We start from the raw sequence: 27,886 nt of genomic DNA, 5'->3' as shown, positions 1-27,886 counted from the left end.
AGTGTACGAACACCAGGGCACCAATGATGAAGAGTACGCCCGTGAGCAATCGCGGGAGTTGAAGCGCACCGGCACCACTGTAGGCATGGCACGAAAAGTTGCCATTAAATTCGACCGTCGGTTCACTGCACACACTTTTACGACCGGCCGTGCATCCCTTCACCGAGAACGTGTCACTGAGCGACTCTGAAAATGCAAAAGATCGTCACGGTGGTTCGAAGACGTTCCCACCGACATTCTTACCGAGTGGTCGAAACCGAACATCGACGCAAGTGTACTCGGTGGCGGGAACGTTGTAGGCCTTGATGTCGCGAAAGAATCGACTAATCTCGCTCACAGTTTCGCTCACTATTGTGGCGCTGCAGTCCACCTTCGGAATACTTTGGGAACCGCACGACACGACGTTCAGACAGTAAGGGCAGTTCATGGCGGCAACTTTGGAAGAAGAAAAATTGGGTGTTTAAATGCACTGCTTTGTAAAGCGATTGAATTGCTTCAAACTCACCATAACTGAGCGCCGAAAGCGCGGCAACGGTTAGGATCACGCTCTTGGCCATCCTGCTTCTCGCAGACCTCCAATCGAACTGGTTGGACTGCCGTCGTTTAGCACAGAAAATGGGTTTTAAGTGGTATCGCTTATCGCACTGCACAGTTTAGCGGACGCCACACGTGGCCACTGTGAGTAATGCGCCAATGTGTAACTTTCAATGCTCCAGTTGAGCGTTCGATAAGCTGATAAGAGCCACGTTACATTGTATTACATTCTAGATGCGTTGCAAGATTCCCAGCACGGTTGGGAAGAAATATTAGGCTGAAAAGTGTGACTCACCTGTTTAAATAAAATATTCGCACGGATCACTTCAGAGTATGAGTAATGCTCAGTTTAGGCACAAGCAAAAACGAACTGTACTGTTAATCAAAACGGAAAATTTGCACTCATTGCACACGATTTTCTACAGGTGTTGGGACACTTTACAAGATAAATAAAGGGCCCCTTGAAACGACGCATCTGACGACCGCACGTGCTGCAAAAATCGACAGCGGCAACGGAAGCGCACGGATTGAAAAATGGGAAACAGATGGTTCCAATTTCGCTCGAAACAAATCCAATTCGTCAGCCACCACACGCAGCGTCCGTGGCGCACCGAGGATCCTTCCGACGGTCCGTGTGCCGGCAGCAAATCGGTAAACGAACCGTAGGTGTTCGGATTGGTTTTCACGTCCTGCCCCAAACTGCTCGCTCGCTACGCAAACAGCACGCGAGCGCGTGGTGTGCATCGGTATTTTGGGCCGCCTGACCGCCAAGGACACCATGGAGCTCGAGCCATGCGGTGCATGGTTATGAGTGTATCAATAATAACTGCGGTTTGATCAAGAGCCGCTTTTGGTTGCTTTTTCATTTGGGATCCCGTTTTCCCCGGTTCGCTCATCGCTCGTCCGGAAGCTCCACGGTCCACGGGTGCTGTGACCGACCGACCGGCCAACCCTTACGCCGATGCGCCGTGTGGCCGAACGTGGTCCCGTTCGAAGTGCGCCGTTTCCGAACGCACCCTTTTGCATGGGGCAAAACGGAGCAAATAATTGCATATTTGAATCCAATCCATGATGCGCCGCCAGCCTGGTGGGGAGGGGGTGGGAGTTGCAGCGGCCTTCTGCTGGCGACGTGACGAAAACGATGTCATCGTTGGCTTCCCCGTTGGTCCGCCGTTTCCGTTCGGGGAATTGGTTTGAGTGTCAATTTCGTCGCCCGTCCGCCGCTGCCTTCCGTCACGCTTCAGCACGGACCAATGCGGCTGCCTGCTGCCGGGTCGTGGTCAGCAAAGGTATCCGTTTCCCGCTGATGGCCTTCGAGAGGGTGTCGAGTGGCCGGCCGGCCGCATTGCCATCGACCATCAAATATGTAACATATGCCCCCGGAGCATCAGAATGTTTGTGCTGCTGGTCGGGGCCACCGTTTGACTCTGGCCATTCGGATCGGAACCGGGTTATTGTATTCGATGGTTATATGCATATTTTACAAACCACCTCCCCTCTCTCTCTCTTGGGGGGTGAAAGAGGGTGGTTTGGAAAGCACTGACCAATGACATCGCCATCGAATGCACTATGACCCGACGTGGGGTTCCCGTGAGTGGATTTTCAGTTTTTTATGTTGCTTCATCCCTTTTCAAATTGAGGACTCCTAGAGGAATGAGTGGGGTCATGGTGGGCGAATGGAAGGGCGTTGCAGGTCAACATCATAAAAATATGCTTTCGTTCGACACAGCGTGTGCACATATTTTTTTTTCGGGGCATATCTGCGACTGACGATGGTAATCCGGAGTTGCTGGTCAGCCCGGGTGTCTGTGGCGTGGTGTGACAAAAATCGGTGTGAACATGGAATTGGCCTTGATTGAATTGATGCGGCCTCCGGGAGAGCGGTGCCCGATGCATATTTCATCCGAACGAGTTGATTATGAGCGATACATTTTGATTTATGATGCATGATTTAAAATTAAATCACTTAATTGGTTTTTGCATATTCGATTGGTCCCCAGAGTGGCTTCCGCCGTCGTCGGCCGGGACTGATAATCTACTCGTCACGTGTGGCCGTGTGATTTGTCGAGGTCTGGTGCTTCGTTCGCTTAAATCACACTTGTTTGCTCTTATTTGGATAATCGTTTATCAAAACCGCTGACGGAAAAACGTGTCAATTTGTAGCCGACCAGCGGCTTCCGGTAGGGTCTCCGACCGAAATGATTGAAAGGCGCGAAGGTCAACACGGCCCATCAAAAATTAATGGATTGTCGAAAATGATTGTCGACGCTGCGGCCGGAATCGGAACGCGCTTTTTGCGTTGGCCGCGAAACTTTATATAAGATAAAATGTTCACAGTTCATAAAATGATTGCTTTTTGTGCCGCAAACGCTTCACAGTCTGGTTCCATTGGCTGTGCGATGAGTCGATTCATTTACATTTTGGTGGCGATGGCGTTGTTGTCGGTAAGAACCAGGATTCCGTGCGGCAATAGTTGTTGTTTCATAAAGATTCCTTAATTGAAGCACCTTAGCTTGGCGCGCCGTGGCCGCGGTCGTAGTACTGAATCAACGACGATACCAGAGCATTCTACAGCCTCGATCGGTTCGACGGTGTCCAGACATACCGAAGGAGCTACATCTGTTACGGGTTCTGCCACTATGTTAGACGAAAGATCAGACTCTTCGATTTAAGTGTTTGCATGTCTATAAGCTGCCAGTAATTGTAGGCATTGTTTCCACAAGTTCAAAGTTCGAGTGGTAAAGCCAAGCAGGCAATCTACACCGTCTTAAGTGGTTGGACTTGCAATAAAAACAATTTAAAATAAATATGAATTTCATGGGATAAAATATTGAAATGTTTGTACAACTTCATTCAAGTGATCCGAATGGAAGAATCAGCTGCCAGGAGATAGTTTGACATGATATTGACACAAAGAACGCAACACAACCTTCTACGGTCGTAGTAACCATTGCTACAAGGATAACACGGAGAACGAGATGGGCAGATTTCAAATTTAATAGTCAGAATTATGGATCGTTTCGAATCGGTTTATTCCACGGCCTACACATCTCCGCGTCGCAATCGAAGTCGTCGCCCTCACCGTTGTAACTGTGACTGTTCCCAATGTGCTGATGATTCGGAAGAATCTGCGACTGGTTTGGCAGAATCCTGCCGGCGGTGCATGAAAATCGTGACCCCTTCTCGGCAACGAAAAATGGCAACAAATTCCGAATTCGACAAGGACTCGCTGCCAACTCTCGATTGCAAGGCTATTGCGTTGAAAGTATTGCGGAAGTGTCACTGCAAATGCCATCCGGAAGCGGTCGAAGAAAAGCCATCCAAACAAGTGAGGTTTGCTTTTGGATGAGATTAGGTTCTATTGTGAAATATATTGGTTTTTTCTCAGAAATTATGCAGCAAGAAAACTAACTGTTGCTGCAGTGACGGTTTACGAACGAAACCGAGCGAGAGATCTTCAAGCCGCAGTGCCAAAGTGCAATTCGCCAGTACGACTAGACCCTGTGCCCGACGAGTTGTTCCACCGTCTAGCAAACCATCGTGTTTTTGTAAAACCAATCAAAGCAACCATTTACTTAGAATTGACTAGATGCACAACGCTTGGAGATTGCATTGAAAATAAAAATTGTGAAAACCGCAAAAACCGCTACCTTTGCCGAAGAAAATTGAACAGAAAGGCATAAAAGTGCGGCACTACTGTTTGCCCGATAATGCAAATATATTTAAACACTTTGCGAGTTAATTTACTGCGTAACAGTTTGCCATCATCATCTGCCCTTTCCGGGTTGTGCTACACTGCTGGTCAATGAAATAGGTAATTGTGTGAAGCTGATACAATTTGAACTGTACTCAAGCCATTACTAAACCAATGATCACCAAACTAATACTGTACTTAGATATACTAGTTTAAGTCATTTTTTTGCTATGTTGGTGATACTTATGTCAAAAGTGACAGGTGTGTTACCACTTATTTTGACAGCAGTCTGATTTGGCCTGGTCAATAAAATAGGTAATTCGTTGTATACGATGCAATTTCACCAGACTTTTTGAACGAAATTGGTTTAATTGGTCTTGTTGTAATCAATTTTCAATTGTGAATCTAAAAAAAGGGTTATTTCCTGGTAGAACATCTAGAATGGTCAGAAGAACTCATTGCAATCCTTGAGGAAAGAAAGATTGTGAAGAATCTACGCAACGAAGGCGCAAGGTACAAAAGCAACGCCGAACTACTAGGAAAATCAGTAAATTTTGTGAGAAATGCTTTGTTGTGGAAAAAAACAAAGGAAACGCGAGTTAGACCAAGAAAAACCAAACCAACGATAGATCATCGCATATCATTTTTGTCCAAAGCGGATCCGTTTGGTGCATCCAGAGCGATTTGCTCAATAATAAATAACATTATTAGCGCAAAACCTGTCCATAGGCGGTTCTAAAAAGCTAATCTATCAGGGCTAATTGCAAGAAAAGTGCCACTATTGATTAAAAAAAAATTACAGATGAGGTAACAGCTTGCTGCTCAATATCGTTCATGGCAAGGTACCGAGGGTTACGAAAAATTGGCATAATATTTTATGGAACGACGAAACTAAAATAAATTTGTTTCGTTCGGACTCTCAGTGTAATGTTTGATGACCTGCTAGCAAATAATTCCATCCCAGGTTTGCAAAAAAAATTTTTAAACATGTAGGTGGAAGTATCATGATTTGGGGATATTTTTCATGATCTGGTATAGGTCCCTATTTCAGAGTAAAGAGCACCATGCATGCTCTCGAGTATAAAACAATTATGGAAGACGTTTATGCTGCCTTACGTAGAAGAAAACATGCCACTGAGATGGATATTTCAACCAGAAAACGATCCCAAGCATACGTCATAGCTTATGATATCGTGGTTTGATGGCAATAATGTGTCAGTTTCGCCTTGGCCAAGTCAGTCTCCTGACCTAAACCATTTTGAAAACTTGTGGAATACCTTGAAGCAAAAGTTAGCTGGACAATAGTTTTCAAACAAAGATGAATTGTGACAAAAAGTGCAGCAGGAATGGTATTCCATTCCAGTAAAAACTTGTCAGGATTTGGTCGATTCGCTGCCAAGAAGAGTGCATAAAGTTCTCCAAAACAACGGTGGATATACGGGGTACTGACTAATTTTGAAATAAAATATTGATTTTTGACAATAGAAAAAGAGTAAACCGTGTAAATTCATTAAAATTTGACATACACGCAGAATTACCTATTTTATTGACCAGGTACTTTTAACAGGTTTCTATTGTAATAAACGAATTCCTAAAATTTTTCACTTATTTTAGACTATCTTTATCTTATTTTTAGTTCTTCTATCTTATACTATCATTGTAATACCTGTGAATTCAATAGGTTTTGAAAAATGATCAAATAACGCAGCTTAAATACAGTTACCTATTTCATTGACCAGCAGTGTATTTCAGGTGCTCCGCGAAGTGAGATCGCTTCCGGAAACGGAGTACAACACTATCACCGGCGTTGGAGGCAGAGTGTGCGCGAGGCTCGAGAAAAGAGCATAAATTAATTTACTCACCTCATCTGCCCGACAAGCGGATTTCGTTCCGGTCTCGGCGGGACTCGCGCGACCGCGGCACCGGGTTATCTGCCTGTTTGCACTTAGAAAAACCCTGGCCCTGGAAAGATACGCTGCGCCGGAGGAGGCAGAAAGGTGCATTAATTCCCATTTTAATTTTTATACCCCTTTTCCAGAGGTGTTGAGTGTTTCCCGAATCTTTTGGCTCGCCTGGAAAAGTTTTTCCCGCGCCGCGAAAGTCGAGGAAAATACGTTGTACCCGGAGCGGCTCGAAGATGGCCCACGCTCCCCACGGTAGGACGGGTGACGATCCCGGAAAAGTGCCAAATCGCGCCAAAAGTCCAATTGCCGGTGGGGTGCCGGTCGTGCCGCCCGGCCGAAAGCGGCAATACATTACCATATAATTCACAATTATCATTTTGAGGAAGAGCTAATTGTGGTTTATGTGTGTAAAGTGACGTTGAGATGCCGAGGCCGAGGCCAGGTGGAAGTAGTTTATTAAAAGACCTCCATAAACATTACCCAGCCGGGTGCGGGTGAAAGGACCACGGTGGCCCGTGGATTGCAATCACATTTTTATTTGTTGAATATCGTCGCTGCCCGTGGAAGCCGTGGCTTATGGGCTCCAACGGTTGTGCCCGAGAGCTAGAGGGCAGTAGCTGTAGCCGGAGGCTTGTCATTTCGTAACGCCAACTAGAGAGCACTTTGCACACAACTCAGCCCAGCAAAGGGTTGTACATTTCGTGATATTATTGCGGATTTAGGTGAATAAATTATGGAGAAAGTGGAAAGTTAATCAGTGCGCGCTCTGGCAAGTGCTCTCTCGGTGCTCTCTAGTCAGGCAGGAAGGATGTTCGCGCACCATTTTTTCGTCCATTCGTCCAGTCACAGTGAAAATAAGAGAAGTGTTTAGTCCGAGCACTGCAAAGGGTGATAGGTGACTGTAGTTCGTGATAAGAAGGACCTAAAAAAGGAACAATACAGAGGACTGCCAGAGAAACAAAAAAACAGAACGAGTGATGAAAAGGATCCTCTACGCCGAAACGATATTAGCGCTTTAATTTTAAATTTAAATTTGTGCTGCGAAGTGTCTACATCTAGGCGCACTCGTACCGGTCCATTGTTGTTGTTGGCTTCATTAATCTCTATCCATTAATGGAACTTTATAACTACAAATATTTCTTGTGATAATATATTTTGATCAATCAGTTCTATTTGCTCAGAAACGGATATGCTCAAGATGTAGTAAACGGTGTCCGATGAAGCTTTTAATTAACAATGTTACTATAAAAGCTGTTATCATTACAGGCAGTTTATGGAACTAAACATGTCCGCGTGGTGATTAATTTTGACATTTATTCCTCCTTTTGTTTTTATTCTTATCGATTTGAGGCACTGAACATGTGTTTTGATGTGTATTTTTTTGGGTTTTTTTAATGGGTAAGGAACTACTTACACAGCGTCATTAAGATTCATTTAACCCTAGCCGAGCCATTGGTAGACAGACCTAGACAGACCGACAGTGTGTTGGTTCGACCGACACGTTCTGACCATAATTAGCAAACCAGTAGCAGTGAACACGGCTTTGAAGGTGCCGCTTGGAGATAAGATAAAGAAACCGGCAGATGCATCGTGGAAGGGTACGCTGAAACAAGACGCTGTAAGAATAAAAGCGTTCACAATGGAACACAAATCATTCGACAGTGGGAATCGGCCCGCGGTCAGTTCAATTTTGTCGGCGGCGTCGGTCGGTTGTGCTTCGCTGTTCGAAGGTAAGGTCGTTACTGTTTGTGGCAGAAACTGCACTTCACTGGTGCTAGTGAAGGTTCCGTGCAGTAGTGAATGTCGTAAAAGGTGTACAGAAAGTGCGAAGCTAATTTACGTACAAATATCACAAAACGGATACGGCTTCGAACCAATCAATCACTGGGTGATACTACCAATTGCTCCTACCGCCGGGATTTCCATTCATCAAATGTTTCCAAACGACTGATTTGCTATTCAGTGCCCGTGGTTCGGGTGGCCGGGAAAAGACCAAATCATCCACCCACTTAGGAGTATTATTTATGATTTGTGAATAAATCGTCGAACCGGGACCGGGACCATCTTGAGGCGGCGCTCCGCCGTAGCGCCAGCGGAAGGTTGCATAAGCAGATCATAAGCAAGACAGCTGTCAAAGCGAGCGTTGACCGAAGGACGAGCCCTTGGCCGGGGTCAAACGGTGTGGGCGAAGGGCGAACCAGAGCGGAGCGAAGGAAGTCGGATTCTTTAGGGGCAAAAGGCAGAAAAAAAGGAACCAAACGCCACGCCAACATACCGGAACACGCCGGCAGCGAAGGGTGCATTTACAATGAGGCCATCGTGTGAAATCTGAATGGGAGATTAGATACGGTCGTGTAACATCTTTGGCACGGGAGAGACTCTTCTTCTTCCCGCCACCCAAGGGTCGGCCACGTCCAACGGGGAGGGTGGATTGACTTGCACACTGACTGACGCCACGCCATTTGTTTGCGGAAGCATCTTCGATTGCGGGTTGGGCAGGCAAAGGCGCACTTGGCAAAGGCCAAATAGTCGCATAATTCCGAGCGGCCAACGGGGGAGTCAAGAAGGTCGCCCGGGACTTTGGGACTTTTTTATGATGGAAACGCTGGTCAGTCACGGGGCACGGTGGCGCTGACGGTGGATGGGACGGTTTTTTTTTGGGTTTAAAAAGTTTTTTTCTAACGCAGAAAAGATCAAATCAATTCAATTTGTTACTGTTGTCCGGGAAGATTGCTGTTGACTCTTGGCTGTTGGCTTTGAATAGAGGTTCGTTTGAGGTGCTCCGGAAGAGGACCTCCTCGACCGACCGGCACTAATGGTAATCAGGGCAGCGGCGGGCGGACAGGGATTTCGGTTTGTCCGGTGGGAACGGGAATCAAAAATTTAACGAGGGGAAATTGATATTTGTCTAGCTCATAAATTGCTGCCATTTCGCCTGTGTTCGCCTTTTTCGCCGTCTTCTTCGGCATAAATTTTATAGCTTATTACGTCCAATTTGTACCATTGGCAATTGAAATGAGGCATGATCGGTCTTCGGTTCCAGGTTGTAACACCACCATGAAGACTGGTATTCTGTTCGGTACTCTGGCGCTGGCGTGGCTGATGGTGGCCCTGGTCGGGGGGAGCGCATTGGCTTCGAAGTGTCCGCGAAACGCCGGAGTACGCCGGGTGATACTGGACGTGGACGCCGGTGGAGATGATGCCTGGGCGTTAATTTTGTTGCTGATGAACGAAGAAAGGTACAACATTTGTGTCGAGGCCGTAACCTGCACCCACGGAAATGCTGCCGTAACGGATGTGGCAGTGAATGTGTTGCGAATTCTGGAAGGTCTAAACCGGCTCGACGTTCCGGTGTTCCTGGGTGCCGCGGAGTCGTTAATTACATCCACGGCCAACGGAAACGATTCCCTGCATTTTTGGGGCAAGAATGGATTTGCCAATGTTGAGTTCGATTCGAATCCTTCTACGGGCCACCTGGAATCGGTCCACGCAGTTCAGAAGATGTACGAATTGTTTACTTTGGTGAGTGAGATTCTTTTGAGGGCCGACAAATGTAACTAACTTTCTTACTTTTCGGTAGCACCCCAACAAAATTACGCTTCTGGCGGTGGGACCTCTCACGAATGTGGCGCTGCTGTTCAGGATGTACCCGGAGGTGAGGAGCAAAATCGAAGCCTTGTACATACTGGGCGGCAATAGACACGGTGTAGGCAACACGGCACTAGCGGCAGAGTTCAACTTCTACAACGATCCGGAGGCGGCCAACATTGTGCTCAGCAGTTGGCCGAAGATCGTGAATGTGGTTCCCTGGGAGACGGTGGACTTGTTGGGATCGGCGTTCCTTACCCAGTGGCGCTTTGATACGTTCGCCGAGACGACGAATCCTGCCATCAAGGTGCTGAATCGGATCGAAGCGATTGTTTATGCCGGACATACGGAGTGGACACCGTGCGATATGTATGTGGCGGCCATCTTTCTCAACGCCAGCATCAGCACGTCGGTCGTAACGCATCGGGCCGAGGTGGAGCTCAATGGGCGCGTGACCCGAGGAATGATGGCCATTTTGCATCACATCAAGGACGAAGAGCAACACAATGTTGCCATCATCGATCGGATCGACGACGATCAGGTGCGGCGAATGATGGTGGCCTTGAACGACTTTCCGAAGAAACTGGAGCGAAGTCGATGCAGGGGATGTTGATAGGAAGTCGTGAAAGGATTGCAAACATTTACTTAACAAACTCCCGTTTAGTGAGATGAGCATTCACACCGGTGAGTGCATCTCATCTCACGTCTCATCTCATTCGCTTTCAGGCTAATTTTTATCAATCCAATGCACTTTAAATTGCAAAAATGCACTGTAAATTATTAACATTTTTGCTCTGAATGATACAAAAAAGATTAAAATCGGGTTTTTCCTATTTCGTGTACATTGCGAATCACATTATCTGTTCGGTTCCCATTCAAGATACAATGTATGATGCGCATATTGCAGCTTCTTTGCCAGGAGCCGGCGGCCACTAATTAAATAATTTAATAGCAAACACAAACTGTGTCTGTGGCGTGCCCGGTTCCGGTTTTGTGTTTGTGCATTTCATTACCATTTTTGTGACCTTTATAAGGTAATCCACTAACGAAGCGTTTGTGGTAAGAGCTCTGTGCGGTTGGCTTGTGGCTACCATTTTTTGTATCTCCCAATGTGCAAAACTTGTCTTGTGCGCGGGACACGACCAACGTGGCGAACAAATAAATCTCTGTATTTCATTGAGATGCATAATGACAAAAAAAACGCGAATGAAATCATCACCACCGTGCTGCAACCGGAAGGAAGGCACAGAGGAACACGGCCGGCTGCGCGACGGCGTGCGTGGTTGCTGTTTGTTTTTAATATTCTTATCTAAACACAAAAATGTCTGATCTATTATGAAATTATAAAATTCGAAACGAAACATCACGTGCGGGAGAGAGCGCGCGTGTACGCGGAAGGATACTCGGAACGGTGACAGGTTCATCCTCTCGGCCGGGCGCAAACGTGCGAAAAGCATTCAGTAAAACACGGGCCACAACATCGTGTAAATGCCGCCACGCATCTGAGACGGAAAAAAGGCGGCCAACGTCTAATAAGCAACTACGGAATCAAACAAAAAGGATGAAAAACATGAAAAGAAACAGCGACAATAAAAAAAGGGAGATGAATAAACGCATCTGCGTTCCGCAGAATGGATAAATTTTGCGAGAAGCTGCTCCATGAACGGGCACAAAAAAGGACACACCGTGGGGTCCAGGGTCCCGGGCAAGCGCAAAGGTAAATCTGGGCATGAATTAAATAAAAATATAAATTAAAAGCACGGGCCCCGCGTTCTAGGTGACACGTCTTTCGGTGGGGGGGGCGGGTTAAAAAGTGGTTCCAGGAGAGCGATAGAAGAAAAAAAGGCGACCATAATTATATGAAACATTATTATTAAGGTACACACTCCCGCCACGGAACACACCCATATGGAACCCGGGTCCTCCCGGGAACCACCGGGAGGACACCAGTTTTTTGTTTCGTTCGTTTGTTTGTTTGTTTGGTTGTTTGGTGGGCGGCGGCCCGGAACCGGAAGATGATTCCGTCGACGTGAACAGCAAAAAAGCATCCAGCGACACAACATTTCCTTTTATCAGCGCACCGGCGCTGGGTCCCGGGGACCATCCGCACCGCGGGGAGTCCTGTGGCACCCGTGCGGAGTACACGAAATCCCGAACGCGCGCGTTTATCTGTTTTGCATGTACAAAAAGCCCCGGCACGCCCCGGAAAGGGCCGGGAGAGTTGGTGTAATTTTTAAAATTCTTCAACTGTCGGCGGCCCACACCGCAAATTGTAAGCGTATGCAGCACGTAATGTGGCCCCGCCGAGTCTCCGGGCCGGTAGTTTAGAAGAATAATGCAATTAAAATACGCGTACGCTCCGAACGTGGCCATGGGGGGGGGGGGGGGGGGGTAAGTGAAATTCTTCCAACCGTTACAATTATTTAAAATTGCATATGAGCCAAATATATTACAATTATTATCAAAAAGATACGCGCGATGCGCGACCAGGGACGGGCCTTTCCGGCGCACGTGATGGCGATGATTTTTTGTTGTACTGCCCGTCCGACTCCGGTTGTCTTGAGATACTTTCGGCCTCACGGTGCACAGGGTGCACAAAAAAGTAATGGCAAAGAGGCACCAAAAAAAGGAGAACGTTCCACAAGGGATGGGATTTGGATGTGTAAAAATAAATTAAAATTCTTGTGGCCTGGCCGCCGGTTGAACCGATTAAGGTTGAGGGCTAATGTGTGGTCTTATGCTAACCGGTGACCGGGGGCTCTTATCGCTGCTGGCGGCTAGTTTCAACGGACCCTGGAGTCGTGCCTGTGTGTTTTCCCAGATGTAGTTGCCAGTTTTCTGAGAGTGGCCTCCAGGAAGAATAGAGTGGGCTGGCCTCGAGCGCCGGTGACCATCGGTGCGTCAAAAGCGTGCGAGCGAATGTAAATTATTTCACAACCAAAAAAGGACCCGCCGAACAGAAGGACCCCTGCAGTGAGTGACTCCCAGGAGGGGGCGCGTGGACTTTTGGTGACAAGATACGCCGGAGGATAAGCAGCAGCAGCAGCAGCGGTAGTAGTCGAGAAGAATCTGTCACTCGGACGGACGAGCTGCAACCGTTTAACGAGCCACAAAAAACAGAGCAGCAGCGCCAAGAAGCGGAACAAAAATGTGGCCACTTGAGAAACGTGCAAGTTGGAATTAAATTAATTTCGAAAAACATAAACATAAAAGACAACAAGGCCGTGCGCACGGATGGCGCACGCTACGAGCACTCCATCACCACCGGGGCCACGGAACATTATAATGTAGTGTCGATGGATGGTGACAAACCCCTGGAGGCAGGAAGTGTGTAGCTCCAACGAGATTACACTTTGGCGCAACCTAATCGTTGACGTAACACAATCTGCCTTTCATGTCGGGAGAGGGCGACTTTTTTCTTTCGTGTCAATCGATTCGCATTGCGTTTGCATAGAATTTGACCCAAAATATGCTCGGCACGGATTATGCTAAATCTGTTGCGCGGAGTCTGCCGTGTGGAAGATCCTGTTCGTCGCGGATTTACGAGCATCGCTTCCTGTTCACAGTCAACGAGCCGGAAAGCCGCCAGTAATTTGACACAAGCACGGGGAGGACCGTTAAATTGTTGCCGCGTGGAAAAAAGCGATCCTTTCCCAAGGTACCTAGCAGCGTGGTGGGGCGGCCCCCCACCATTTCGATACCTTGCTCGCCCAAACGTCAAACCGGCGCGCTCATGGCGTACTTGATGGGAAGGAGTTTTCTGCTTTCGCGAATTTCGCAACGGCGGCCAATGAGTGACGATGAGCCGCGGAGACGCGCGACGAACTGAACGGCATCAGACATCGAGCACCGGAGCAGCGTCGAACCGATATTGTAAATTTTAATATCACGAATTTTATTACTTTTTAATATCGCATTTCCTCCGTTCCGTTGCTCGCGCCACAAAAGTTTCTATTCTTCAAAGACGCTTTTTAAAGCGAAACCAGGAAGGCGCACTTCGCACTGCGGTGTTTGCGAATTTTTTTTTGCTGCCAGCGGGGCCGCATTAAACCGCGAAGGACGCAGGATGATGATGTGTTGTGTGGCAAGCCGCCGCCGCCGCCTAGACGGGCCACCGGAACCCCCGGAGGAACCGGAAACCGGGCGAAAACGGCGAAGCGAAGAAATTGACTACATCGCGCGGAACTGCGCCATAAAGGAAGTAATTGATATTGCGGAATAAATATTGAATACATTATTTATCTATTATGTATGGTAATTTAGCATGCATAATTTATCTGTAGAAAATTTTTCAATTTCTCCGACCCGCGCGAACGGGCGGCGCCAAGATTTCTTCATCACTCCTGCCATATCGGGCACGGGACTTGTTATGGCACGGAGTTTGACGCGCTGTTTTTTTTTTACGGGGCGGTAAGGCGACTCGTAAGTGATTCTTCCTCAGCCAAATGAACAGTCTATTTATGGGTTGGTTCGGGGGGATCCCTTTTTTAAACCATTTTTCGTTCCGCCGATATCGCGCCACGTACTTTTCGTTTCTTGCTCGAAGATCAAAGTTGATGGTTACTGGGAGAAGGAGCGCCCTTCACGGCGAATCAAACGATACGCAACGAACCGCCCGGAACCGAAGCGGAAGAACAAATTATTGCTTAATAGAAAGAAAATGATTAAGACGCGCGATATTGACGACACGGCGCCTGGCACGGCCCGGCACCCGCGACGCTCGAATGATTTCGCGAAGATTTGCGATGGTTTGTGAAATTTAATGGCGCCACACCCCGGACCCTCGGACCGGAAGCCAGGCGGCCAGAGCCAGGGCCAGGCCACCCTCTCTGCGTGCAGCTCATCATTTGCTGCCACGATTTCCATTTTCTTACGCGGCGGCCGCCGGTTCGGCTTTCTGCATAAATTGCACATTAATTTTACGACTTCACCATCAATATGGTGGAAATTAAGTGAAAGGAAAGAAATATTTCGAGGATAACGACTTTTTGATGTTTGATTTGTGGCTGCAGGGCCGCGGCCCTCGGCCGGAACCTCGAATCGGATGCTGATAAGAACGAATCATTAACCGCCAGACGGGGCGGCGGATGCGATGCCTGTGCCTGCTGTGAATGGCTCATTAGGCCCGGGACGGGACGGAGAAAATCGATCACCGTGTGGTGATGCATCATCATAACCAGGAGCGTTCCGAGAGGTCGTTCCCGGTTTTTGTTTTTGCCGCAAATCGCATTCAAAAATCGAATCTTCATGAAGCCATCAGAAGTGACAAAAGTCATATCGCCCGAGCCGTTGTCCTGATGCGTTGTCCTGTGTCGCCCGCCGCCGGCCACAAATCGCATTACCAAACGGCCCCTGTTTAGCTACAAATAGACAGACCGAGACAGTCTCCGCTGGGAATCGATGATACGTGTCGCTGCCGTTTTGTGGGGAAATCCACGAGAGCCCGAAAATGGGTCGGTGAGTCGTAACATATCGTGCACGTTAGGCGAGGTCCCTTCGGTTATCATTTTTCCACACACGAGCCCCGAGGGCCGAGTCAATGGGCCGGTCGGTGGGGGGGGAAGCGGAGGGAAGCTATGCTTCAACACGCAATCAGCCACCGCACGCTGGGCCGGAACCCGGCGACGGGTAGAACCGTTTCTGGGTCTGGGTTTTGATGCGTGATGAACGTCTGGAAGCCTCGGGTGTGTGTGTGTGCGTGTGTGTGCGTATGTGTATACACAAGCAATTACTCTCACCCTCCTTAAGAGGCTCGGTTCGGTTTTGGGACACCCCAACGACGGATCCGAAGAAGGTCCGCCCGGAAGCAGGCAAAGCAACCCGACAAACGCCCCGGTAGGGACATTCTGGAATGGAATAAAATAAACAATATATTCATTTCACATGTTTCCACACATCAATACTTGCCAGCAGCAGTCCCGGGGTGGACCCCGCCCGGCCGGTAGGGGAAAGTCCGGAAGCCGGGCAAGCATAAATCCCTGGACGGACTATTAGATGATATGCTGTGCTGTGTTTCCCACAGCGCAAATACGGCGCTACAAGTATTCACGGAGGGTGCCGGCAGGAATAAAGAAATGCAAAATTCCTTACCAAGGCGCCCGAAACCGAAGACCGTTTCAACCCTGTCCGGGGGTGTCGCTGCTATCTGCCACTTGAAATCGGCAGGGCGACGGATTGGTCTTTCTTCGACGTTGGTTGGAGGGCTTTGTTCCTTACCACGAGCCAAGAATGCCGAGCCCCTGCCGGTGTGGCCGTGGCGGCAAAGGATTACGATAGAAGATAAACCGGAAGTGGCACGGAGGAGGGCCGAAAGTAAAAAAGAAAACATTGTACCAAACGTTCGCACCAGAAAGCGGACACCAGAAAAGGGTCGAAAGGATGCGCCGCGATACGCTCGAGGTATTCGACAGTTCTTTTCGGTTGAGGTTGAATGGGCAATTGAGCCCACACGATCCCACATACGTCTTCCCCGGGCGGGTGGTTCCGGCGAATCCGGAATGTCCGGAAATGGGCAGAAAGCGTGTGTAGCGCGGCGTGTGGTAAATATCCTTACGCCAACCCTTCGAATCGTATGTGGCAAGGATATTGGAAAATCGCTTTTTTATTGCGGCGGAAGATCGGAACTGTCCGAAGTTACGAAGGCGGGCGTATCCTTATGTGTACGATGCATTTATAGACATGTCCTGCGGGTTAAGAGATTTGTTCTCGATACGAAGATATATGGGATACGCTTTGAATGTGGTCCCCGCAAAAGGGGGACGCTGGGATGGGCGTATGATGAAGAGCGGTTCAAAATTGAGTTATACCACCGTGCGTTATTGTGGCCACTTCCAGTTTCACTCCCGCGGGGGTTGGGTGTACTGTTTTATGTAGTTTTAATGCCTTGATATTTATCGTCAATTGTTGGGTAATTTGATTTTGATTTATCGACCGTCGGTCAGGCGGTCCGTGTCGGTTTCTTTTTGTCCGCTCTGTGTTACTTTCCTTTTGTGCGGAGGAAGTAAAAATTGAATCCAATGGATGGACTTCAGCTTCGATTGTTTAGTTTTGCGTATTCGACGTCTTTTTATCTCCCGTGAGCAGTGCACAAGTCGTCGATAGTATGGAATAAATTTTGCTTCTCTACCCAAAAAGCATACATCATCATAATCCGATAAGCTTCCGTCGGTTTCACATCATAAATCAAACAGAGCGCTTCTGATTAGTGTCGAAAATCTTGCGCAGAAAACGTATGAAATATTATCGGGGACTTGGGTATTGAGGTGTTCTGACGGGGTGTACAAAGAAACTCACCACACCGTGTTGAGTTTCGTCGAAGGAGTTCGGGAAAACCTGGTTTGACAGTTGCCGTCTTCGAAAGAACTTGCTTTGACAGGTGAGAGCACATCCGGATCCGTTCCACGTGGCACAGGGTAATGAAGTGTTTCAAGGGGGCGTTGGCAAGGTTTCTTGAAAACGTCTTCCGCACGCCCTGGCCGGGGTGAATTATGGCCGCCACTTGGAGGATGAAATATCTATTATTTATTGCAATCACTGACATCGTCGCATGAACTTAGCGCGCGTATCACAACGCCTACTATGACGACACCTAAACCTCAACTCCGAACACCCCTCCGCGGCACACAAACACACGTGCAATCGAGTCACGTACTTCCGCTTTTTTGAGCTGGGAAATCCGACATTGCAAATGGCAGGCTCGACGGCCAGCGTCGGATTGGCGCCCACAGTAAATCCAATCATTATAAAGTGCTGCCAATATATCATCGGCACCTCACACTGGACGAATTTATGTAAAACCAATCCAAATAAATGAACCAACGCACCAACCGTCCCGGAAGGAAGGGATCGGTGTGGAGATTTTAAAACCACGATTTGGTATTCCGCGTCCCCTGCGAACCCGTTTCGGCGAATGTAACGGCAGCATCCTTTCAGCACCATCAGCGCGACCGCGCGCGCTAAGAGATGATTTATTTCCCGTGATTTATCGGTATCCTTCGTGCGGTAGCCTGTGCGACTTGTAGCCCTTTTTTGGCCCCGAAAAGACCCGGAACGAAGAAATGGAAATCTTCTGCCAACGTGGCCTGACTGTGTGTGATGAGCCACTTATCGCTGCTGGCCGGCCCGTGTGACTGTGGCGTGACGGATCGCACCCGGGTCTGCTGCTGCGATCCGTGGGGGGAGATTGCAGAAAACATGCTCCGGAAGTGCAATGAAGTTATGAATCGACACAACTCGCGGATATGACATTACCAACCCGGGGGACCAATTAGCGTGTCAGCCAAACAACTTCTGGTGGACCAAGTTGGACTTTAAAACGATTGCCCGGTTGTGGTGCTCGGTGTAGTTTGGTGGTCACAGTCGAACATGGCTTACTGCGTAACCTACATTATCGCCCTGTTGGGTGGTTGTTTGGCGACGGAAAGGGTAAACGGAACTTGACGTTTGAACAGGACAGGATAAAATTAAATCGGAGTTTTCATCTCTCACCGTACAGCTTTATGAAGTGGAATTGAACAACCTCGAGGTGACGCCATCCGAGATTGACGACTTCGTCGACTATGGATCTTTGCGGTTGGTGCGAAAGGCGCGCAACACTTTTGCCGTTTCCGGGACACTGTCCATCTTGCAGAACATTGGCGACGAAGCCACTGTGGGTTCAACAGTCTGAGGAACGGTGTTTGCCACTGCGCTAATGAGTTAACCTGTTCTTTTCCGGGCAGATTTTCTACGTCATCTACAAACTAGGGGCATTTGATGGTCAGAGGAGAAAGTATCTCGATGGAAACGGCAGGGTGTGCAAGATAATTGCGGGTGATGAATACATCTACCCGCAGATGCTGATGTATTCGAACCTTCCATCGAAGGATACGTGCCCGTTCCCGAAGGGCAACTACACGGTTAACGATTTCGTCGTCGACGAGCGGAAGTTGCCGGCGCTAATCCCACCCGGCGAGTGGTTGATCGTCGTAAAGCTGATGCGTGACGGCAAACTCGGAGCGGGCTATCGGATTAATTTTACCACCAAATAATTGTTCGCGTCCGTTTTTGTTGAATAATTCGGTTCTGTCCATATCTGGCGGCCTGTTGATAAATATACCTGTCACGTAGAACTAAAGAAGCCACGGAAGGAAGTAACACATGCCGAGCTCTGTTTCCTGCTCCGAAATGGAACGCAACATTTTCGGTCCTATGGCGACACATGCCAAGTGCGCTTTATAACTCCGAGCCGGCCGAGAGGAGTGGGTTCGTTTTATTTCTATTTAACTGTGCTTCCGTGCTGTGGCGTCCGAAGTAAGTGTCACAAAACTTTTATCCCGTAACGAAAGGAGCCGAGAGGGCATCTTGCTAGGCTGTCGGAGTCACAGCAGCCTTCTCGGTGCGCCGTTTGCCAATCGTTCGGTGGCTTCGGGGCATCCCCATATCAATAAAAACGAGCGAAATTCTCACATGGGCAATTGTCAGCGGGGGCTTCGAAGCCCGTGGACCGTCGGTCATTCGGCTGGGGTTGCGCTACTAACTGCCGTAAGAGACAGTGGCCGTGGCGAAAACCTATGAAAGAATGGTTGCCCTTCCGGGACACGTCGTAAACTGCGCGCGGATTGGGCCGACCAAGACCTCGGCTGTCAAACGGCAGCGTCGGACTTGGACGTAGCGGATAAATAATCTGCCGGGCTACTAGATTGCACATCCCTCAGTCAGTCCCCGGGACGCTCATTTCTTGGCAGTGCATCACCAACTTGGCCAATACTTGGCCGGGTTCTGCCGGCTGCGCCGGTCCAGTCAGGGTTTATGGGTTTTTAACAACTCGTTAGTTTTCACTTAAGACGTTTTACGTCCGTTCTACGACATTTTCTCGTGACGTGCCACCGGCACCGGATTGCCTTTCGGCATGAATCCTCCGGCTTCGTCCTGCAGCGGTCCATCTCTCGAGCAGTCACGGGCAGTCCGTTTCGGGGCCGAGCAATCCTTCGGACGTAATAAGCACGGCTAATCCCAGCGGAATTCCTTCGTTCGTTTCGCCGGTTCGATGAGGCGGCCCCGGCGACGGTCCTGGCCCGGATCACCCGAAGAAGAAAGAAAGGGGCCACCACAATGATGTCTTACGGCTTAGCCGGGTATAATTTGATTATAAATTAATTTTTGACCAAAGCCCAAGGTGCGGCAGGTGCCACTGAACCCTTTGGCCGCGAGTGCACAGGACTTCCGATGGTTTCCGGAGTTCATTCCAGGGAAGGTTGATCTTCGGGTCCAAGATCTTTGATCTAACCTCCCCCGGGGGGGGGCATCCACCGTGCGCTTCCGAGCGTTAAATTTAAGCCATTTGACTTTACGGCAGGTTCTAGGGGGCACTTTTTTGACAGCAGCGCTGCGTGCTGCTGGTTCTGCGTAAAGGGAACGCTTTCTGTCACTTTGATTGGCCTATAAAAAAGCGGCCCGGAATGGCAAAAAATCATAATGAAACGAAAAATGGCGCATACACGGTGGATCCTTCTCGGCTCATCAGACTGGGGCTGCCGGGCCCTTCTTTGGCGCGTGTCTCGCGGGATTCGTTTCGCGGGTGCTGTCAACTACACGACAGGTCCCAAAACAACCCGAGCGACCCGAGGACACCGGCCGGAGGAACGTCATCCATGCAAAACGACAACCAAAGTCACCCGATGTCGGCGGCGCTTTTCGGCGGTGGAAAGAAAGTTCTTTCTGAGGTTGTCTCTCTGCGGCCCGAAACGACACGAAGCAAAAAGTAAAAAAAGTAGAACAAGGCGGCCTCAGTCCCCAAGACGAGCGTAAATTGTGGGAGTAATGAGGGCGGCGGCCCTGGTCCCTGGAGATGCTTCTGATGCTCGACCCGGTGCTCGCTTCTGTTCGGGATGATTTATAGATATTATCTGTAATTTGAAGATATTTGATAATTTTTTATGTAAATTCATAATTAAAAAATTTATTAATGTCCGTTCGCAAATGCCCGCTCATCTGTCCGTAACGGGAGCAAACGGGCCGGGGAGACCAGGCGGTCCCCGGGGCGGTCGGATTGGGTTGGGAAATCGCGAAATTTCCTTTCGGTTTCATTTTTTTTTATTCTGTGTTCGGTATGCCCTCCACGCTGTGCTGTGTACTCATTACGAGACGTAGAGATGAAACGGAAAAAAAACTTCAAGAAATGTAGCATTTATCTTATCGTCGGATCACCCCCGGAGTTGAGCGTTTGGTTTTTTGCCGCATTCGTAAAACATAACCTCTTTCGCTGGCCTCTGGTTGGTCAATGGCAACGGTTCTCCGAAGTGTAAACATAAATTTCCAATAGCAAACTTGAAACAGGCAATAAATTAATGAGAACCTGGCAACCAAATTAAGACGCCGGCCCGCCCGACGCCGGGAAGCCGAAGGAACGCATTTCCGGGGCCATGGTTGAGATTTTTTAACCTGACGATTCAAACCCTTTTTGCGGTATTTTCTTTTCCATGGCAGTTGCTTTCCGTTGGCTTCGCCCATGGCCATTCGCCATTCGATGAACTGAAGTTTTTGTTCGTTCATCGAAAGCGGCGGACAAAAAAAATTGTTTCACAAATCAAGAACCGCTCGCACCTTTTTTGTTTGATTTTCTTTCAGTTTTTCCTTCACCCTGCCCGGGCCAGCCAGCCAGTCTCGGTGGTCAAATGAGTGGGGAAAGTTCGGTGACCAGTGACAAAGGTATCCATGGTTGAAGGAATCCTTTGAATGTGAACGCTCTTGGTGGTTTCGGTCCGGCCCACCATGAAAGGCTTCGAGTTGAGTTCTAGCGCCCCCTTTTGTGACGCACGGAAGATACTGTATCCTTCAGATAATCGGGAATGAAGGAAAACAAGTCGGAAAACTCGCCCCGTGATTAACACCCGCAAGGTTGCCGGCAGGTTGGCGCGAGGAAGGAAAAGTTTTGTAGGAAACACGCCAATTACACGAAACCAGTCGCGAAGATTTGTCAATAAGTGGCTCGGGTGGATCGGCATTATGATACGTGTGTAATGGGTTTGTTTCAGCACAGTGCCACTCATCGGTCGGCTCCAGTAATTTGTAGTCATGGCCCATCTTGAGTCGGAACCAGAAAGAAACAATTTGAGAAAACTTCATTTTTGGGCACAAGACGGCGCTACGACGGCGTAATTATTACAAACTGACAGCTAAATTTCCTCGATTCTGACCTGACTTGAACGTCTGCATGTCTGGCATGTCCAACCGGTTCGTAAGTCCTTTTTTTAGGATCCGACCCGGCCACACGAGATACCGATCCAGTAACAAGGCACGAGGAACCTAAATCGAACTGTCATAAATACTGCCTGCAAATTGCAGACTTTGGTGCGGAAGTTTATGGGCATAATTAAATTAGATCGAAACCAAGGCGCAGAAGCCCCCGAAATTGGCCGGGAACGGTTCGGAAGTAAACAGTGGAAGCACCAAATATCGCATAGCGGAACGGAAATTGCGCCCTTTCGGTACCTTTGACTCGTCGCGTTTCGGTTCAGGCCGCCACTTCCGGTCGCAGTACCAAACATGCAAAGTCGAAAATGTGGTTTTTTCTCGCCAAAGTTGAAAAGTTGAGCCCTTATTACATTCGTCAGCCAATATGGTCTGCATGCTACGCCACGCAGAAAGGACAGCAGCTACAGACAGCAATACTGATGTTACGAGAAGCGCGGAAAATGGTACACTGTGGTCCAACCTGACAAAGGGAATCCCTTTGAGCTGCGCCCGATTCGTCCGCGTTTACGAAGATGCGCGACATTTGCGGATCAATTTGTTGGTCGAATGTCTCCCAGGCCTGGCATCTTCGGGTCTTGGGTCTAGCGGATGACAGGCTTTGGCTGCCACAACAGAACAACAGGTCTCGGGATCCGTCTATTTTCATTTTTCAATCACATCAAAAGCATTATCGTTGAAAAGATTTTCCTCTATTTTATTTTCATCATTCTGTTTTGTCTCTTTTCGTCACGTGCTGCTCGCACGTGATGTCGTCGTGCTGTCGTGACACAATCTTATCGCAATCAAACGTTTGCAATTACCGCTTCCGTTCGTTTTGAAGTTTACAACTACCTAGTTTAAACGCTTGATGATGGGCTCTAAACTTACACAATATGCCTTAATAGCGTTGTGATAGTTGAATAACTAAAGTTTATTGAAAAAGGGAAAGGGTTTATTGAAATCGTAGGTTGTAATTAACATGATCGATAGTGCGTCTCCTAAATAAGAACTTCCGATTAAAAAAGGGCAAGATTAAGCATTAAAACGATGGCTTCGATGGCATATGGCTTCTTCAGACATAAAACAACGTGGCCAAGAAAGCATATTGTGGCCTTTTCCTTAATTTCCTCCCTTAAATTAATGAACCTCACGAAAACTTTCATTCAAGGCCCAAAAACTATCCTCGCTTTGAATGAATGGTTTTTTTTTATTGTTTGGCAATTAAATAGGCAAAAACCGTAACTTCCTCTCGAGGTTGATTTGTGGCTCTGTTTGGCAACTCCAAATTCGGTATCGAAAGCAACCTATCTACAGCACCACCGATGAAGGGTCTGGAGATTTATCTTCCCCAACCGGATCGGTCGTGAATCCTCTCTCGGGTGCATGGGACAGGCCGGGGCCGGGTCTGGCTGGCTGAAACAACAGTAACCACAACCACATCCACCACAAGTCCCTGCTAACGGCACCGTTTTCAGAAAAAATTAGAAAATGATAACCGAGATATCATTGCAACCCATTTCTGGCCCAGGGCCCAGGGCCCAGCCCAGCGAATGGTGGCGGCCGTAAAACGGGCATAAATTAATTAATGAAATTAACAATAAATCATGAAAATTTAATTTAAAAAATCCACAAATTTTCCATTTTTCTTTCTTAATCGGGTGCCCGGGAACTTTTTTCTGCCCACCCCGTCTTCGGAACGGGGCCCATTGCCCGTTATCAGCACGGTGACGAAGGTTTCGTCGGCTGCGTCCGGGCGGGCGTGGTGGGTGGGTGCAGTGAAAACAGTAACCCTTTTACTCGATCTTACGCCCGAGACTTGGCCCGAGAGTCCGCGCGGAACGTGGGACGCCGGCATTTTTCTAGTCGCTCTCTAGTTCACCGTTCCGGTGTTTAGCGGAGAAGGGGTTGTGGCGAAAAACCGAAAACCGATCCCGCCGGATGGATGGAGCGCAACAGTACCTTGCACCTTGCCGCCGGGCCGCCGCCTCCCGGGGTCAAAGAAGTTGAAGAAGAAATATCAAATATTTACTTTTAATTCGGATCTTTTTTTTTCTTCCCTCCGTTCGGTGCCGGTGCCTTTCAGACACGCGAACTTTCAGTTCAGGGGTTCAGTTCCGCACCGCTCTGCGCCAGCCGCGCACCTCTTTTCGCGATTTCGCCTTTGCTCCGCAGTGCGGTGCAGTGTTTGTGGCCGCCTTTGGTGTCCGCCGCTGTGTGTGGGCATTTTTTTCGTGTTGTTTTACGACTGCCAGGAGCAACGGGACATCGGAAGGAAAAGTGCGGGAAACGCGGGCCAAACAAAAAAACAGCGGTATGCAAAAATACGCAGGAAGCAATTTTCCGCTGGCGAACGAAGGGGGGGCACACCCAAGCGGCGGGTACAGTCGACGTGACGAGTTTTTGATTTTTCCACCCACCGGGACCCTTCCGTGGCGACCCTTCGCGTGGCGAGCCACTTTTTTTGTCCTTCGCCAACCGGCCAAAACCGGGCGAGCAGTAAATCTTTCAATAATTTAACCCATTTTTTTCGGTTTCTGTGTTTCTTTGGTTTCTTGGGCACCGCCTGCTCGATTCCTTCTGTCACTTGCCCCCTGCCACCCCACCCTCCCGGGGAAAGTTTGCTTTGCGCAAAACCCGTCATCTGGTTGGTTGGTCATCGTCGCCAGGATACGTCATCTGCGTCGCCATTCGCGATGGCCAACAGAAGAAAAAAAACGCGAGAGAGCGCAAAAAGGGTTCGTCGGATCCCCGAGGGTGTCCGTGGGAGTCCTCAACCCGCGTTTCTTTCGTCCCGTTTCGGGTTGGGGAAAAGAAAAAACTCAGACGCCCCGTGCGATGGTTCCTTGGATGTTCTTTAATTTCAATTTTAAGCAAGAGCTAACCGACTCCTGGCACTGGTTGGTGAATCAATCACTGGATAATCTTTTTGCTGCCACCGGACACCATCTCGAGCTGGGCCCGCTGGCTCGCTATCCGTCGGCGGGCAAGGATACGCTGGATGAAGGGCGAGAAGAGGTTGGGATTCATCTCGTCCGGCTTGTTGGGTCCCACGGCAAACGAAACGATGATGGCGACGATGATCGTTATCGACGCTCCCATCGTCGTGTACCAAAGGTAGGACACGTGGTGCAGCGCGAATCCGGGATCACTGTAAGGATGGCAGCGTTAGTAAGGATACTTCCACTTCCTTTGGTCGGACTCTTACATTGGTGTCGAATCGAGCGACGGGGCCGTGGCGTTGATCGCCAGCATACTCATCGGCTCGGAGGCAATGAAATGGTAGCTGCATCCCTGCGTATCGACGGGCTTCGTCTCAAACGCTAGCTCTCCGGTCGAGATGGCCAGCTGGGCTTTTAGACACACCCAGATCATTATCACGAGTCCCACGCTGCCTCCCGCGATGGCTCCCTGCAGAAGAAAGGAGAAGTTTTAGTCGAGGATGCCAACCACGAGGACCCATTCACCATACTCTAACTGACCGTCCCATTGGCCCAGGGCACGAGCACCCCTAAGGTGAATATTCCGAGCAGTGGGCCATTGCTGACACTGCCCAGGCTCATCGAAAGCTGCAGCACGGAGCCTAGCTTTTCCACCACCAACACCAGACCGACACAGATCGAGCCGAACACGGCCACTACCGCCCGCATGATGATCCTGTACGGGAGTGGAGATTGGAGTACAGATTGAACTATGGTTGGCTTCCAGTGTCCTTCGTATTACAGAGTCATTACGATGTTTGCTTCTCCGACAGGGGTCGATTGGAGAACGGTTTGAAGAAGTCCTCCAGCACCACGGCCGACATGGAGTTGAGTCCGGTCGAGAGGGAACTCAGCGCGGCGGAAAACACACCGGCCACGAACAGTCCCGGCAGTCCCGGGAAGTCTCCCAGCGTGTCCATCACCAGCAGCGGCAACAGTTGGTCCTTCGCTTTGGCCAGCTTCGTCGTCAGCGGATCACAGTCGTAGTACTTCGCGTAGATCAGCAGACCACTGTAGCAGCAGAGGCCCAACAGCACCAGCGTTCCGAAGATGAACGTCCACAGGGCTCGCTTGGCGGCCGCCAGTGTCGGCAGTGACAGGTAGCGCTGGATCATGTTCTGGCTGACGGCGTTCGTTTTCAGCCAGTACACGACCCCACCGATCACGCACGAGTAGATATTATGGCGTGTGGTCATGTCAAAACGCAGATCGGGGCCCTCGATTCGCCCGCTAGCTGCCGCCCGATCCATCACCACCGAGAGGCCGCCAACATCGAGCGTGCCCTTCACGATGATCAGCAGCATGGCGCCGAACATGAGCACCGTTTGGACGACATCGGTCCACACCACGGCCTTCAGCCCTCCGACGCACGTGTAGAAAATGCAGATCACGCACACGATCGGGGTAATGAGGTGCACATTGATCCCCGTTACCTGATTGAAGGCGAGCGCCGGTACGTAGATCACGATCGGCAGCCACGCCATCTGTCGGAGAGCGGAGGGAAACATAGCACACGGAACACTGTAATCGGAGCCGCTCGCTTGAAGTGTGGTGAATTGAAAAATTGACCATTTCCGGCACGGATTGAAAGATTGTTTCTGAGATTTTCTGGCACAGCCTGACCTTGCTGGGGAACGGGGAACTTACCGTGGCCAAGGTAAACAGAATTGAACCGAACAGACGCATTCGTTTGTCGAACCGGGTTTGCAGATACTGGAAGAGAGTGGAGTGGAGCGTTAAGGATTCGGTCACCAGATGGAGTGATCGCGCTTACTTGGTAGGTGGACGTTAGTTTGAGGTTATGGAACACGGGCAGGTAGAAGTGAACCATGATGAAGCCCATTGTGATGACTCCGCCGATGATGTACATGTACTGGACGCCGTAAAGGTAGATCTCGGTCGGTGTGCCGAGTAGTGAGATCCCCGAGATGAAGCTAAAGGCGTTGGCGAAAGTCGTAAGTAGTCGGCACTCTTGGTTTCGTTCGTCTAGCGATCCTACCTCGCAATCAGTGACAGGGACACAGGGATGATTTTCATCTGCCGATTGCCCACTAAGTAATCCGCCTCGGCTTCGCCTTTCTTGGCTTTCTTCTTGAGAAACCCAAAGTAAACCCCGATCATCACGCAGCTGAGCAGCATCAACACAAACACCACGTAGTCGTACAGTCCGAACTTCTGCAGCGACACCTTCACATCGTCAACGCTTAGGCCAGCCATTTTAGAGCCCAACTTTTGGTCAACAACCTTGAACAGCTCAGCTCACGAGATGGGGCGGAGGTCAGGATATGTGCATGGTGCTGGGAACGCAGCTCGACGCAGAATCTCCACACGGCAGCGACGGCGATGTTGACGGGACGATCTAAGACGCGACACTAACCGGGGCCGATCGACGATAACCCTACATAAGCGCCAGTGGAGGTCGTCACTGCAAGGCGAGAAATGCAGCTAAATTACGGTTCGTTAAGGGCCATCTCGAATCTCGCGCGCGCGGAATCGAGACCACGGCACCGGAGCAAATATTGATCGTGTGGCCGGCCGTGCGATTTCATGGCGCAATTCTCCACCGCGTTAGCTGATTATCCAATTTCGAGGATCTTACATTTGACGCCGGAGCGCCGTGGTGCGCCAAATGCGCCGTCGTCAGGATGGCGCGTGATCCGCTACCGAGCGCTAGGAGGACCTCCATTTATTGATCTACTTAGCGAGGGGTTTCGCGCGCGCGTCACGCGGCTCTTGGGAGCCATGTGGTGCTCCCAAAATAGCGGCCGACTCCAGCGTCTCGCGTCTCCTTCAATCACCTCCAAAGAGGCGTGGTTGAAGAATGGTTCCCAGCGACCCAGAACAGGACAGCTAGCTGGTGGGCTGGCTGGCTGGCTGGCTGGCTGGCTGATGAGTGTCAGCTTTCTGCGAAGCTGAGTTTTCCCGGAGAAGGTAATTTCCCCTTTTTGGCCTCGGTCGGAACGGAGAGCCTCCGA

The 27,886-nt window shown here is 49.5% G+C and overlaps 4 protein-coding genes across 4 annotated transcripts; 2 read left to right on the top strand and 2 right to left on the bottom strand.

Annotated features, from left to right (window-relative positions):
• Position 1: 1 nt before the first annotated feature.
• LOC128274608 (uncharacterized) lies at positions 2 to 441 on the bottom strand (the record flags this gene model as incomplete). The annotated part of the gene is made up of 2 exons (XM_053012851.1): positions 244 to 441; positions 2 to 186 (listed from the first exon to the last, which is right to left on the bottom strand). Coding segments are annotated over exons 1-2 (369 nt in total), but the record flags the coding sequence as incomplete, so codon positions are not given.
• Positions 442 to 9,181: 8,740 nt separating this feature from the next.
• On the top strand, positions 9,182 to 10,452 carry LOC128271909 (pyrimidine-specific ribonucleoside hydrolase RihA-like). Its single transcript, XM_053009589.1, has 2 exons — positions 9,182 to 9,654; positions 9,713 to 10,452. The coding sequence occupies exons 1-2, from the start codon at positions 9,190 to 9,192 to the stop codon at positions 10,331 to 10,333; spliced, it is 1,086 nt and encodes a 361-aa protein (XP_052865549.1). The 5' UTR covers positions 9,182 to 9,189; the 3' UTR covers positions 10,334 to 10,452.
• A 7,632-nt stretch (positions 10,453 to 18,084) lies between these two features.
• On the top strand, positions 18,085 to 18,749 carry LOC128274602 (uncharacterized). Its single transcript, XM_053012840.1, has 3 exons — positions 18,085 to 18,144; positions 18,215 to 18,370; positions 18,441 to 18,749. Exons 1-3 carry the CDS (start codon positions 18,085 to 18,087, stop codon positions 18,747 to 18,749), a joined length of 525 nt encoding a protein of 174 aa, XP_052868800.1.
• Positions 18,750 to 24,817: 6,068 nt separating this feature from the next.
• Positions 24,818 to 27,166, bottom strand: LOC128271777 (sodium-coupled monocarboxylate transporter 1). The gene is made up of 7 exons (XM_053009413.1): positions 26,911 to 27,166; positions 26,686 to 26,845; positions 26,559 to 26,624; positions 25,665 to 26,395; positions 25,413 to 25,587; positions 25,139 to 25,341; positions 24,818 to 25,081 (listed from the first exon to the last, which is right to left on the bottom strand). Exons 1-7 carry the CDS (start codon positions 27,126 to 27,128, stop codon positions 24,844 to 24,846), a joined length of 1,791 nt encoding a protein of 596 aa, XP_052865373.1. The 5' UTR covers positions 27,129 to 27,166; the 3' UTR covers positions 24,818 to 24,843.
• Between the last annotated feature and the right edge of the window lie 720 nt (positions 27,167 to 27,886).

The sequence above is a fragment of the Anopheles cruzii genome, chromosome 3, assembly GCF_943734635.1.
Source record: "Anopheles cruzii chromosome 3, idAnoCruzAS_RS32_06, whole genome shotgun sequence".
Lineage (NCBI taxonomy): Eukaryota > Metazoa > Arthropoda > Insecta > Diptera > Culicidae > Anopheles > Anopheles cruzii.
Note: the sequence above shows the minus strand (reverse complement) of the source record. Positions and strands in the feature narration are given on the sequence as shown.